The sequence below is a fragment of the Terrapene carolina genome, unplaced genomic scaffold (assembly GCF_002925995.2).
Source record: "Terrapene carolina triunguis isolate 2854851 unplaced genomic scaffold, T_m_triunguis-2.0 Scaffold33891, whole genome shotgun sequence".
Classification (NCBI taxonomy): Eukaryota; Metazoa; Chordata; order Testudines; family Emydidae; genus Terrapene; species Terrapene triunguis.
The window spans coordinates 8,868,640-8,883,247 of record NW_020698242.1 but is presented as its reverse complement, the minus strand read 5'-3'; the positions used below and the strand labels follow the sequence as shown (position 1 = coordinate 8,883,247).

General features: G+C 43.8%; 1 protein-coding gene across 2 annotated transcripts in view; it reads right to left on the bottom strand.

Moving 5' to 3' along the window:
- Nucleotides 1-14,608, bottom strand: part of LOC112108583 (ubiquitin carboxyl-terminal hydrolase 10) — a 75,090-nt gene that overhangs the window by 19,801 nt on the left and 40,681 nt on the right. For both annotated transcript variants that reach the window (XM_024202778.3, XM_024202779.3), the window contains one exon: nucleotides 4,742-4,833. In XM_024202778.3, the coding sequence (XP_024058546.1) occupies nucleotides 4,742-4,833 (92 nt within the window). The remainder of the gene's footprint in view (nucleotides 1-4,741; nucleotides 4,834-14,608) is intronic.

Sequence of the window (14,608 nt, the reverse complement as noted above, 5' to 3'; positions counted from 1 at the left end):
TCTAGACTCTAAAGTTTTACATTGTTTTGTTTGTGACTGCAGTTATGTAACAAAAAAAATCGACATTTGTAAGTTGCGCTTTCACGATAAAGAGATTGCACTATGGTACTTGTATGAGGTGAATTGAAAAATACTATTTCATTTATCATTTTTACAGTGCAAATATTTGTAATAAAAGTAATAAAGTGAGTACCGTACACTTTGTATTCTGTGTTGTAATTGAAATCAATATATTTGAAAACGTAGAAGAACATCCAAAATATTTAATACATTTCAATTGGTATTCTATTGTTTAATCAGTTTTAATTGCACTGTTAATCACAATTAATTTTTTGAGTTAATCGCATGAGTTAACTGCGATTAATTGACAGCCCTAATTTTTAATGTTTACATTTCAAATAAAGGTAAGTGTGCTATATAGTTTAGGAAAAGGAAAGAACTTCTGCAAAACTTCCCTCTGACTGTTCCCAACAATGTAAAACTACAGTTTTAGTCTGATAGTCTGAAAGATTTTATCTGAAAAGCTATTGCAGAGAGGAGCCACAAAACAAAGCAAGATGGCATTTGTGTCTTGTTCATCAGGCCTCACTGGAGGTTGCTCCTCACCCTCAAAAAATTCCAAATAAATGAACAAAAAAATCCCATGTCAACAACAAAACCAAATATTCAAATCTGAATATACCTATTTAATCATGTCTTAGGACAGATAGCTTCTCATAAATGAATGAATGGAATGAAGCAGACAAATCTATGAGGGTATGATATAGAAGACTAGTACATGTCTTGTATTTCTCTCTCTTTTTTTTTTTAGTTCAGCTGAAAAGAGAAGGTTACTCACCCTGTGCAGTAAATGAGGTCTTCGAGATGGTGCCCTTGTGGGTGCTACATTTCAGGTGTTGGTGCATCCCTGCATCTTTGATTGGAGAATTTCAGCAGTTGTCTGGGTTGTGCATGCGCTCTCCCTGTCTCACGCCTTTGTTGGAGCCTATCTAGTAACGTGCCACCAGATCCTCCCCCCCCAATTCCTTTTTCACCCGAGTCCATAGATTGAACTCTGAAGTAGAGGGGAGAAGGGTGGGTAGTGAAGCACCCACAGGACACCATCTCAGAGATCTTTTAATTTCAATTTTGGAACAATATAAAGGTTCCGCCATTTCCAAGCAGAGGCTGTCCAAATGGATTTCTGAATGCATTCACCTATGCTACCAACAGTATGACATACAACCCGCACTGAAGATCCGAACCCACTCTGCCAGGCCATTATCAATCTCAGCAGCTTTTCTCAATAGTGTGCCCATCATGAACATATATAAAGCACCCACCTGGGCGTCCATGAACACCTTTACAAAACACTATGCGACAGATCAGAGCTCAAGATTGGATGCATTGGTAGGACTTAGAGTATTATCAATTACTCATGCAACTCCAAAGCCCCTTCCGTCCACTGAGGGGCACTGCTCGCCAGTCACCTGAAGTGGAGCACCCACAGGAATGCTCCTCGAAGAAAAGAAGATTATTCACCCTGTGCAGTAACTGAGGTTTTGGTGACTTTCTGAAGGTCTTGGTTCTCTCAAGGTGGAACGCTAAGGCGTGTGTAATACTGACTCCGGTTTACTCCCATGAGGTTTGGGGAAGAATGAGGGAAGATGGATTGGTTGACTCAGGTGAAAAGAGGAGGGCACTTTAGGTAAAAATTTAGGATGAGGTCTTAGGGTGACCTTATCTTTGAAGAAGAAAGTATAAGATAAATGTGCCATGAGGACTCCTAACTCTCCCACTGGTTGGGCAGACATAATAGTCAAGGAGGCGTTGGTTGTGAGAATCAATGAAGGTGGAAGTCTGTGTGAAAGGAACTCCCACATTGTTGGATTGCGTCCACCAGCGTAGCGAGTCTTTGACTCTGAATGGCATTATGAGGCGTCTGTTTAGGCTGTGTCTGTGTGGTATGTAGACCGTTCTTAGCCAGCCCTGAAGGCAGCGCATGTGAAGATGCGCGTCGTATCACGAATGTGGTTGCCACCATATGGCTTAGTAGTTGGAGGCAAGTCCATGCCGATATCTGTAGTGAGAAATCTGGTCGCTGGTAGTGACACTTTTGCCTCTAAAGTGTCAAGATGCGCCCTGATGAAGTCCAGTTTCTGCACGGGTGTTAGTACTGATTTTTGTATGTTGATTTGTCGTCCCAGCTGTGCGAAAAGTGTGATTGTCATCTGCGTAGTGTCTATGGCATTTGCCTTTAACAGACAATTGTCCAGATAGGGAAAAACTGTCACTCCCTGTCTGTGGAGTTTGTGGAGGTGTGTCACACCACTACCACAAGCACTTTGGAAAAAAACCAAAGTACTTTCGACAGGCCAAATGGCAGAAATTTGTATTGATAATGTTCTGTGCCCAGAGTAAACTTGAGGAACCTCCTGTGCGCGAGATATATGGTTACATGAAAATAGGCATCTTGGAGGTCAAGGGCTGAAAACCAGTCCCCCCACTCCAGTGTTGGTATTATTGTTGCTAATGTGACCATCCTGAACCATTGGACCCTTACAAATGTGTTGCGTTTTCTGAGGTCTAAGCTAGGCCTCCATGTTCCGTTCTCTTTCTGGGTTAAAAAGTAGTGAGACTTAAAGCCCTTCCTCTTCTGTGTTGTGATGGTATATGTTCCACAGTGCCCAGATGTAGGAGGTGGTTTACTTCTTGCCATAGGTGTTCATGAGAGGGGTCCCTGAAGAGGGATTAGGAGGGAGGATGGGTGGAGGAGATAGAGATGAATGGTATTGTATAGCCTGAATGGATTATCTCCAGAACCCATTTGTCCATGGTGATGGATTGCCACGCTGGGTAGAAAGGGGTCAACCGGTATCCAAAACAGGGGATGGTTAATGATGGCGTCAGCACTGAAGAATGGGGGAGGTCTTTTGAGTCCTTGACCAAACCCTCAAAATTGTTGTTTTGCAGAGGGCGGGTGGGATGTCGATGATTGGGCTGGAGGTTGGCGATGCTTTGGAGACTTCTGTCTTTGCCGTTGCATGTCATAGTGCCTCTGTAGTGAGGCGCACGGGCCAGACCTTGCGTGCTGTGTGGGGTAGTATTTACCCTGTTTTCTTTTTGACGTGGGGTGTATATACTCAGGGACCGGAGCATCACCCTTGAGTCTTTCAGGGTATGAAGTGATTCATCAGTTTTTGCCATCGACAGCTTCTGGCATTGAATGGGAGGTCCTTGGCAGTGGATTGAACCTCCCTTGAGAAGCCAGACCAATGGAGCCATGAAACCTGGCACATACCTATGGCAGTGTCCATGAAGCTTGCTGCTGTATTGGCTGCATCTAGAGGCGGTTCTGGATAGGAGTTGGCCCTCCAAAATTATGGACTTAAATTGGTCTCTTTTGTTCTCCAGTATGATGTAAATAAATTCAGCAAGTTTGGAATAATTTGTGTGGTTATATTTTGCTATTAGGGCAGCATAATTGGCAATCCGGAACTGATGAGTGCCATATGAATAGGCCCTGCAGCCAAAAAGATCCAAACATTTCCATTCTTTGTCGTAAGGAGTGGATCTGGGTACTGAATTCGGTGCAGGGTGAGAAAATAAGAAGTCTAGTCCAGTAGGGGGAAATGTAGTACTTATCTGGTCACTTGCAGGCGGGCGGTATCATAGTCGGGATTTGCCGTATGCTTTTGGCTGGCTGCACGAATGTGTCATTTATGAGAAGCGCAATTTTAGATGAGGAGGCTATAGGGAGAATGTCCAATCGTTTGTATCAGTGATTCTTTTAGAGTTCTTGAAAGATTTTAAAATTGTTGGCAAATGTAGGTGGCAGTGGCATTATGGCCTTGTCCAGGGACAAGGAAGAATGTTGGAGATGTATCCTGATCCCAGGCTTCCTCCTGTTCAACACTCTCCTCAAGGGGTTCTGAAGGTGGAGCAACTGGGGGTTGTGGAGGAGTCTGGGGTACTATCTCCTGTATGCGACCCAGGGTTGCCAGGAGGGCCACAAAGTGGGGAATGGCATAAGCGGTGGCATCCATGGGGGGTGTCAAACCTGTGATAGATTTTAAGACTGTACAGGTGGACCCAGAGCTGCAGTAGATTGAATGGGAGAGGAGTTCTGAGATGAGAAGGCACCCTCCTCTTCAGTATCTTCTTCCTCACTAGAGAATGGAGGGGCCAGAGGTGAAGTGGATATATAAACGGGGAAAAGAATATAAACGGGGGAAAACCTAAGTAGGGTACTAAAGACTACTCTAAACTATTCTAAATTCTAAGTACAGCTATCAGTCTTAACACTGCTGGGAGCTTCGTCTCAGGTCAAGGACAGTTGAGAAAGAACTGAGGATGGTCGGGTCTCGTGGCACTAGATAGGCGCCAACAACAGCACGAGATGGGGAGAATGCATGCGCAACCCAGACGAGCACTGCTGCTGAAATTCTCCGATCAAAGGCACGGGGACGCACCAACACCTGCAGTGGAGCACCCACAGGGACACGCCTCAAAGAAGAACCCACTATTACTTTTGGTATACAACCGTAAGGACTTTTGCAACATACTATAGTCATAGTTTAAGTGTACAAATTTTTTTTAATTGTATGCAATACTGGTAATTCAGACAGTTAATGCAGCTAATTAGAACCACTGTCAATCTAATGCTGCAGGTCTATTGTGTATTCTAGATAACACTGACGATTACCATACTATACAAATTAATGAATTTAAATTAGATTTCATTTCCCCAAGGTAAGGATACAGCGTTGATATAGCACCAGTTTCCTTTATTGATCAGCCCTCGTGGTTGCAAAGATACTGGTTTATGTATTAATTTTACATTCTCCAGTAATTCTGCAGAATTAAAAATAGTAAGTTTAGCATCAAGGAAATGTACAAGGTAACTAGCAAACACCAAGTTAATTCAGCTATACAATGCAAATCACCCCTCTCAATTCCTATCAACAACAAATTTTTCTACCTCAAAGCCTGTTTTTGGCTAAATTTAAAGTACAGTTGCCCCTTTTTGACCCACACAGCTAGTCAAAGTTTAGGGCCCTATGGATGTTCCAGTTGGATGTAGAAATTGATGGAGTCTGGTATTTTCTCAGATGCAAATAATGTACATGTCCCGCTTCTTTGAATTCAGAAAGACTCAAGAACAAAAGAAGCAGTTTCTTAGCTTACAGCTGCAAGCCTCTTTAGCCAACAGACCCAAAAGCATACTCTCAAGGTTTTTCAAGGATTACACTATGCTCACCAGCTTTCTTGCTTTTTTTGCCTCTGCGTGCGTACACACCCCCACACACACACACACACACACACACACCCCCAATGCTCCAAAAAACAAAAACAAAAAAAAGCCCTGCATCCACTTAGCCCAAATTCCAGAGAAAGTTCACAACCCCCTTATCGCTTAGATTGGTGGCTTCTGATTAATTCATTCTTGAAAGTTATATTAATTAAAGGGTCCGTTCACATCCAACCTCAAAGATGCAGTCTGCAGTACTCCTCAGCATAACAGTATAATATCAGATACATCCTTTTCAGTGAAAGATTATCTCCAGTTTGGTTGAGGATTAATATCAAATCTTTAATAAGGCTTTTCCTACTCCTATGATCTTATAAAACAATGACAAGACTTCAGTATGCATATATATATTTTTTTTAAAAAATATATAAATCTCCATTAGTTGTAATCCTCTGCAACCAATTTTATTGGATATTTAGCCAATTTTATTGAACATTTAGCAAACTTCTCTCTTAGTTTGAATGGAACTGAAATTGACAGTTGTTTCAGTTTAGAAGTTTCAATGTACACAATTTTGTACCCAAAATATCTTTGTGCACCAGCATGGACTGATATTAACATAATGCATGTTAGTTACTGGCTGTTTCAAAGGAAGCACAACACATTGATTTACATAAATACCCATCTGTGTCTCTTGTCCCCTACGTTTTAAAAATGGGGCCAAGATCTTCAAAACTGCTCAGCTTCCATTTAGGCTTCAAAATAAGGCGATCACTTTTGCGAAAGTGACAAAACAGGGGATGAGCACTTTTGTAAATATAGCCATTTATTTCAGTACCTACACAGGAACCATTAGGTGTGGGCCTCTTTTCAAAATCTGATGAGATGTTTAGAACCTGCACTGCACCCCACAACAAATTTACAAGATAGGTGAAATGTGGAGCTTAAGCAAATAGTGTACCTTTATAACAAGAGTGGATTATTACTACTTTTATTACAGAAGCATCTGGGTCCTAATAAGATTGGGGCCACATTATGCTAGGCTCTGTATAAACACAAGAGAGTGACTTGAAATGCTGCAGCTGTGACACTGCAGAAGTTCAGTGTAGATGCTACCTATGCCAATGGGAGGGGTTCTCCCATTAGCATTGGTAATTACCTCCACAAGAGGCAGTAGCTAAGTCAACAGATGAATTTTTCCATCAACCTAACGCTGTCTACACCAGGAACAATTAGGTCTCTCTGGGTATGTCTACACTACGAGAGTAGTTCGATTTTACTTAAAGCGAATTTGTGGAACCAATATTACAAAGTCGAACGTGTGTATCCACACTAAGGACAGTAATTCGACTCTGTGAGTCCACACTAACGGGGCAAGCGTCGACATTGGAAGCAGTGCACTGTGGGCAGCTATTCCACAGTTCCCACAGCCCATTGGAATTCTGGGTCGAGCCCCCAATGCCTGCTGAGGCAAAAAATGTGTCGAGGGTGGTTTTGGGTAACTGTCGTCATTCAACCGTCACTCCTGCCCTCCCTCCGTGAAAGCGCCGGCGGGCAATCAGTTCACGCACTTTTCTGGTGATTGACAGCGCGGAAGCCACAGCACTGCGAGCATGGAGCCTGCTGCGATCATCGCTGCAGTTATGGCTGTTGTGAACACCTCGCACCTTATTATCCACCTTTTTCAGAGGCAGATGCTGAGAAATCGGGCGAGGCGGCTAAGGCAGCGCGGTGAGGACATGAAGTCTGAGAGTGGCACAGACCTGTCACAAAGCACGGGACCCCGCGCCGTGGACATCATGGTGGCAATGGGTCATGTTGATGCTGTGGAATGGCGATTCTGGGCCCGGGAAACAAGCACGGACTGGTGGGACCGCATAGTGCTGCAGGTCTGGGATGAATCAGTGGCTGCGAAACTTTCGGATGCGTAAGGGAACATTCCTGGAACTTTGTGAGTTGCTGTCCCCTGCCCTGAAGCATAAGGACACCCGGATGCGAGCAGCCCTGAGTGTCCAGAAGCGAGTGGCCATAGCCCTCTGGAAGCTTGCAACGCCAGACAGCTACCGGTCAGTCGCGAATCACTTTGGAGTGGGCAAATCTACCGTAGGGGTTGCTGTGATGCAAGTAGCCAATGCAATCGTTGAGCTACTGCTCTTAAAGGTAGTGACCCTGGGAAACGTGCAGGTGATCATAGATGGCTTCGCTGCGATGGGAGTCCCAAACTGCGGTGGGGCTATAGATGGAACTCACATCCCTATCCTGGGACTGGCCCACCAGGCCAGCCAGTACATTAACCGAAAGGGCTACTTTTCAATGGTGCTGCATGCACTGGTGGACCATACGGGACGTTTTACCAACATCAACGTCGGATGGCCGGGCAAGGTTCATGATGCTCGCGTTTTCAGGAACTCTGGTCTGTTTAGATGGCTGCAGGAAGGTATTTACTTCCCGGACCACAAAATAACTCTTGGGGATGTGGAGATGCCTACAGTCATCCTCGGGGACCCAGCCTACCCGCTAATGCCCTGGCTCATGAAGCCCTATACAGGCGCCCTGGACAGTGAAAAAGAACTCTTCAACTACCGGCTGAGCAAGTGCAGAATGGTGGTGGAGTGTGCTTTTGGACGTCTGAAGGGGAGATGGAGAAGCTTACTGACTCGCTCTGATCTCAGCGAAACCAATATCCCCATTGTTATTGCAGCTTACCGTGTGCTCCACAATCTCTGTGAGAGCAAGGAGGAGACGTTTATGGCGGGATGGGAGGTTGAGGCAAATCGCCTGGCTGCTGATTACGCCCAGCCAGACAGCCGGGCGATTAGAAGAGCCCAGCGGGACGCGCTGTGCATCCAGGAAGCTTTGAAAGTTAGCTTCCAGAGTGAGCAGGGTAACCTGTGACTATTAAGTTTGTTTATTCAGAAGGTGAAGCTGCCCCCGTTTCTTTACCCAGTTAATGTTGACTATCCTCTCCAGTTACCAACCCCCTTCCCCCCCTTCCAACACACCTTTAAAAATAAAATAAATGAAACTTTGTTCATTAACACCGTTTTCTTTATTAAGGCTTTCGTGGTAAAGAGTTGAAACTGGGAAGCAGACTGTGGTGGGGAGCGGGTGTAGTGATGGGATGGAAAGGACGCTTCTAAACTCGAGGAATGACAGGCTCCTGCTCCTAAAGCGGTCCGCAGTGGTGGACTGGTTGTTTCAACGGAGCCTGCCACCCCTCCTTTTCGGGACTCTGTGTGTGGGGGCTATGTGACTTTGTGGCGGGGGAAGGCGGTTACAGATCCCCTGCTGCGTGGCTCTGTCATCCAGGCTAAGGACCACTGCATAAGATCTGTAACCGCTCTCCCCCGCCACAAACTCACATAGCCCCCCCCCCCCCCCACACCGAACATGAAAACCACCTCCCAGACTGACCAGGGTGCCTAGTGACTGCAATGTGTGTGAGACCTTCTGCTGAACCTGCCCCCGTGTCTGTACCCTGGTAAAGGTGACCGTCCTCTCCAATTACCAACCCCCTTCCCCCCCTTCAAACACACTGTTCTCTAAAAGAACATGATGGAAACAGTAATTAACAGAAACGTATTTTTTATTAACACCACAGTTAGGGGATGAAACTGGGACGGGGGCTTGGGTGAGGTGCTTTTGGACTGAAGGAAAGGACTTATCAGATCTTTGGGAATGAGAGCCTTCTGTTACTTGAGCAGTCTGCAGGGGTGGAGTGACTGTTTTAACGGCCCCTGCCGCCCCTCCTTCTTGGGACTTTGGGTGGGGGGGGATGGGACTTTGGGGGTGGGGGGGCGGTTAGAGAGAGACTGCAGCGGGTCTCTGTCCTCCTGCCTCCGGTCCTGCAGAACATCTACAAGGTGCCGGAGCGTGTCCGTTTGCTCCCTCATTAGTCCAAGCAGCGTTTGAGTCGCCTGCTGGTCTTCCTGCCGCCACCTCTCCTCCCGTTCACTGTGTGATCGCTGGTATTGCGACATGTTCTCCCTCTACTGGGTCTGCTGGGCCGCCTCGGCTCGGGAGCAGCCCATAAGTTCTGAGAACATCTCGTCCCGTGTCCTTCTCTTTCGTCGCCTGATCTGCGCCAGCCTCTGGGAGCGGGATGCCGGGGTAGCTCGGGAGACACTCGCAGCTGTGGGATGGGAAAAAGGGAGTGACTTCCTCAGAAAGATACAGTTTTGCAAACAATGAATATAGTCTCTCTCTGTGAACAAGACCATGCACAGCACCTATCACATGCGCACTCAGTACAAGGTCGAATTTTCGGCCTTCCTATTGAGTGCCTGGGATCTTGCTGTACAGATCACACAAGCGGGGCCGGACAACGGAATTCGGCTAGCAGGCGGACATGGTAAGCCGTAGACTTTTGGCTGCTTAAAGCTTAATTTATAGCAGTGCCCTCCTTTGACATTCCAAGCAATGCTCCTAGCGTTGGCCAGTTCCTGCTGCCGGCAATCCGGCCAGCATGAACTCTGCCCCTGTCCCACCCCCCTCGCGGCTGTCCCCGGGAAAGATCCCTGCATGCTGCCCCGTCACGCCTCCACCGCGTGGCTGTAAACGGCTGGTTACAGTTATGTAAAGGAACAGGCAATCAGTCCCAATACTAACATTCCCCTAATTCAAAGCAGGTCACCATGAGTGATATCACTCTGATGAGGATTTCGGAGACCGGGAAAGACCGCATGCTGCGTGAATGCCAGCAAGCACCAGGGCCGTATGCTGCCGTGCTTTGCGAGGCAATGATGCCGGAGTACTTGCTGCTAGCCTGGCGCGGAAAAGTTTCCTACCATGGAGGACGCAATAAGGCCGCTCTCCCCAGGAACCTGATGCAAAGGCTTTCACAATACCTCCAGGAGACCTTCGTGGAGATGTCCCAGGAGGATTTCTGCTCTATCCCCGGACATATTGACAGAATTTTCCAGTAGCTGCACTGGCAAGGACTAGAAACTAAAGCGCCTAGGGCAAACTAATCATGAGAAACCCATTGTTAAGATACCATTCCTATTCTGTTCAAAATAAATGTTTAAAACACTTACCTACTGATGTTTCCCCTGATTCACGGTCTGGGTTACCGCCTTGGGAGGGTTGGTAGGGGATCTCCGTGAGGGTGATGAAGAGATCCTGGCTGTCGGGGAAATCAGCATTGAAAGCGCTGTCGACTGCCTCGTCATCCTCATCTCCTTCCTCACCTTCCCCGTCCGCGAACATCTCCGAGGAAGCGGCCGTGGACAATACCCCATCATCAGAGTACACCGACAGTGGTGGGGTAGTGGGGACGGCCGCACCTAGAATGGAATGCAGTGCCTTGTAGAAACGGCATGTCTGGGGCTGGGATCCGGAGCGTCCGTTTGACTCTTTGGTCTTCTGGTAGCCGTGTCTCAGCTCCTTGATTTTCACGCGGCACTGCGTTGCATCCCGGCTGTATCCTCTCTCCTTCATGGCTTTGGAGATCTTCTTGTAGATCTTCGCATTCCGTTTTTTCGATCGCAGCTCCGAAAGCACAGACTCATCGCCCCACACAGCGATCAGATCCAAGACTTCCCGATCAGTCCATGCTGGGGCCCTCTTTCTATTCTGCGATTGCATGGTCACCTCTCCTGGAGAGCTCTGCATCGTTGCCAGTGCTGCTGAGCTCGCCACGATGTCCAAACAGGAAATGAGATTCAAACTGGCCAGACAGGAAAAGGAATTCAAATTTTTCCGGGGCTTTTCCTGTGTGGCTGGTCAGAGCATCCGAGCTCGGACTGCTGTCCAGAGCGTCAACAGAGTGGTGCACTGTGGGATAGCTCCCGGAGCTATTAGCGTCGAATTCCATCCACACCTACCCTAATTCGACATGGCCATGTCGAATTTAGCGCTGCTCCCCTCGTCGGGGAGGAGTACAGAAATCGATTTAAAGAGACCTCTATGTCGAAATAAATAGCTTCGTTGTGTGGACGGGTGCAGGGTTAATTTGAGTTAACGCTGCTAAATTCGACATAACCTCCTAGTGTAGACCAGGCCTATGTGTTGTGAATTATTCACATCCCTGAGTGACATAGCTGAGTCGACCTAACTTTTTAATGCAGATCAGACCTAACACGTTCACAGCAATCATATCTAAATAGACGAGAGAGACAAAGGGTGAGAGGAGAAATGAAAGCACAAAGAGGTGAAGTGACCCAAAAATCACACAACAGGTAAGTGGCAGAACCACAAATAAAATCCAGTGCCCCATTGGTAATACTATTCTTTACTATTTTAATTTAGTACTTTCACCACCAAGTTAGTTCATATCATAACAATACATACTGGAAACTACCGAACAGTTAAATCTTTCAACAATCCAATTAACAATTATATTAAGAGGCAGCAGGAAACAGAAAGGTCCCTAAAAATTGTTTAGAAGGAAAGATTTTAGCTTTTAAAGTTTAGACATCATCATATAAAAATATTTTATTGGGAATAAAAGGAAGTATAAATATATCACACTTTGATGCTGCATGATTTATAAATGTTTAAGCTTTTCAAAACATATAGTTAACAGATTAAATATTTAATTTAAGTGTGTTTGCTAAACACATTATCTTCCCCTTAAAGCTTTCTTAAGTTGTACCTTAAAATTACTGGTACAAGTCTCTATGAATTTTATCTATTATAAATCAACAATTTGCACTTCAAAAAGTACCTTTCCATACTTAAAAAGAAATTGCCATTCTGATAATATATCACCTCTCTTCTACATCAGATTAAAACACAGAAAGTTTCAAAGTAGTAAATTAGGAAAAATGCTTCCTGATATTCTCTAAACACTTTCAGTTTATATAAAAGCTAAACTAAGACTCTGTCCTAGAATGTTCCATTCTAACAACAATCAATACTGAAGTTTGGAATTTGTGAAAAATGTTTATTTCATTCCTCACCATTATCTTCTTTAAACATAAATTAAACTTAATTTTTATTTGTTTTTCTTACAGTGAGAAGTAAACTGAAGAAACAACCAGTAATGCTAGGATCTTTAGCATCCCCTGGTGGCCATGAAGTTGGTTTTGGAAACAATGTTTAGATCTAGAACATCTCCAGGAAATAAAAAACACTCTGCTTTAACCTGAAGGAGGTGCGGCCAGGAAGAAGTGGGTTTACAAACACTCTCTTCCCCTTTCTTTATGACTAAATAGGTGGGAGATTACTGGCAATTTTTATGTTCTAACATAGGGTCATGGCATTAAAAAAAAATTGAGAACCACTGATCTAGACAAATAAATTCCACTTGTGTTTCAGAGTATGTTTTTAAAACATGTAGTTTTGAGAATCTTGTTATGATTTCAATCCAATTGCTGGAAAATTTATCAAGTATTCACATGTGTCTATTTCTAATTCTCTCTAATCAATACCATCCTTTAAAAAAGAGGTCAAGTTCAAAGCTTAACATACTAGCAAAAAAAAGAAATAGACACTTTAAAACAGAGTGGATATCCTCTATCCATCCAAAATAAGTTAATCGACGCTATCTAGGTAGAGTTAGCATTCCATTTTTTAATTTAAAAAAAAAACCACTAAATAATGATTTTACTACAGCTTATGATTAACTATAACCCCGAGTTGAAGAATATTGAAAGTTTCAATGGCAAATACTTTTCAGGTGGACAAAGAGTCCCAGCAGGACCACAATTGTGAGCAACCCTAAAATTAAACCAATGTCTACAATGGTGTGATATGAAAACATATTTCAATTTCATATTTCCAAGGCATCCCACTGGCCTAACTCTGCCATCCTTCATTTCTAGTCCTGAGTCTTGTGTCCCTAGGCTGGCAGTTGCTGTGCCCGTGTCAGCCCTTGGAGCAAAATTAATTACTTCACTCAACAAGCGGCATGTTTGAGCTTTATAGAACCTTCTTCTAGAAGGCAGAGAGTTAAAATCACAAAGGCCCTAAAAGATTATGCAATGATTCTCTGGCACTACTACAGCACCTTCTATCTGAGGTAAAAATACTTTACAAACTTTAAGTTAGACCTCACAGGTGATTTGTGAGGTTAAGTCCCCATTTAACAGTTGGTGAAACTGAGGCACAAAAAAGTGACCTGACCAAGGTCACACACGTATCTATGATAATGTTAGAAACAGACCCCAGATTTCCTGATTCCTAGTCCTATGTTTGAACCACAAGATGGGGGGAGAGGGATGTTCTCAGAGCTTCCTGGGGAACTCAGATGACAAGACCGAAATAAAAGTTTGACAGAATTAGTATACAGTTATGTCCACCTAGGGAGAAGAGAATCAGGACCTGAAATGGAACACAGCAGAGCTAGGTAAAGGGAATTAATTCAAAAAAATAAAATGAAATTCTTTTAATATTTTACACACATTTGTATGTACTTATACAACCCCCCCCAATAGCACTTTAATGTATTTCACATCCAAAGTTTTAAAATGTTCTTCAGCACTTACAGCCAATAATCAAGATTAGTAATTATCTTTTCCCATAAGATCAGAAAGCCACAGTGATTACAAGTTTTAATGAGGTATTTAGATTCTCAGTTGAATGGCCAGTATTCACACAGAAGCGCTCTATATTACAACAATCACTTTATTACAATTAAGCCAGCTGTTATTAAAGGCAGTCTCCTTTTGACTGGAGAGTAATTTCTACTGTGAACTCTTCCCTTTGAAAAACAGTTATCAAAATCCAAGCTGCTAAAGAAAACGGAATATAATCATATTGTTATTTTGTTACATTACAAACACACCCATTATGAAATGCGTCTCTGCTCCCACCTGGTGGAAGAATAGTAGTACAGATTTATTAAAAATCTTGCAGTCATTTTGAAACAAGAATGAAATAGCAAAGGATAATTTAAGAATGGGGATTTTAGTCTCAAAATGCCTATAAATAAACTATTGTAACAATATTCTAATGATATTCCGTATGTGTAAAGCTAAATTTTAATGTAAGTTCACTTATGATACAGCAATATAAGTTATTTGACTTAACTCTTTTGGTAAAGAAAATAAATCTTGCCAAAATTAATGGAATGAAAGTTTGTTGGAAAATTAACGTACAAGTCTATGTTCCCACATTTCTTCTGATATCAGGAAAGGTGGTAAGATGACAGTCAGAAAATAAAGGCGCTTGTGGAAGAACTGATCCCGAAGAAGCACCATAATCATACCTATTACGTGTTCATTGAGACCATTACCAGCTTCAGACCAAAATATTTTGTTGATGTAAGCAACAGAGGTGCTGGAAGTTAAAGTGATAAGGCCTTTTATCTTGGGTAACTGGTTCTAACTAGGGCTGTCAAGCGATTGAAAAAATTAATCGTGATTAATTGCACTGTTAAACAATAATAGAATACCATTTAAATATTTTTGGATGCTTTCTACATTTTCAAATATA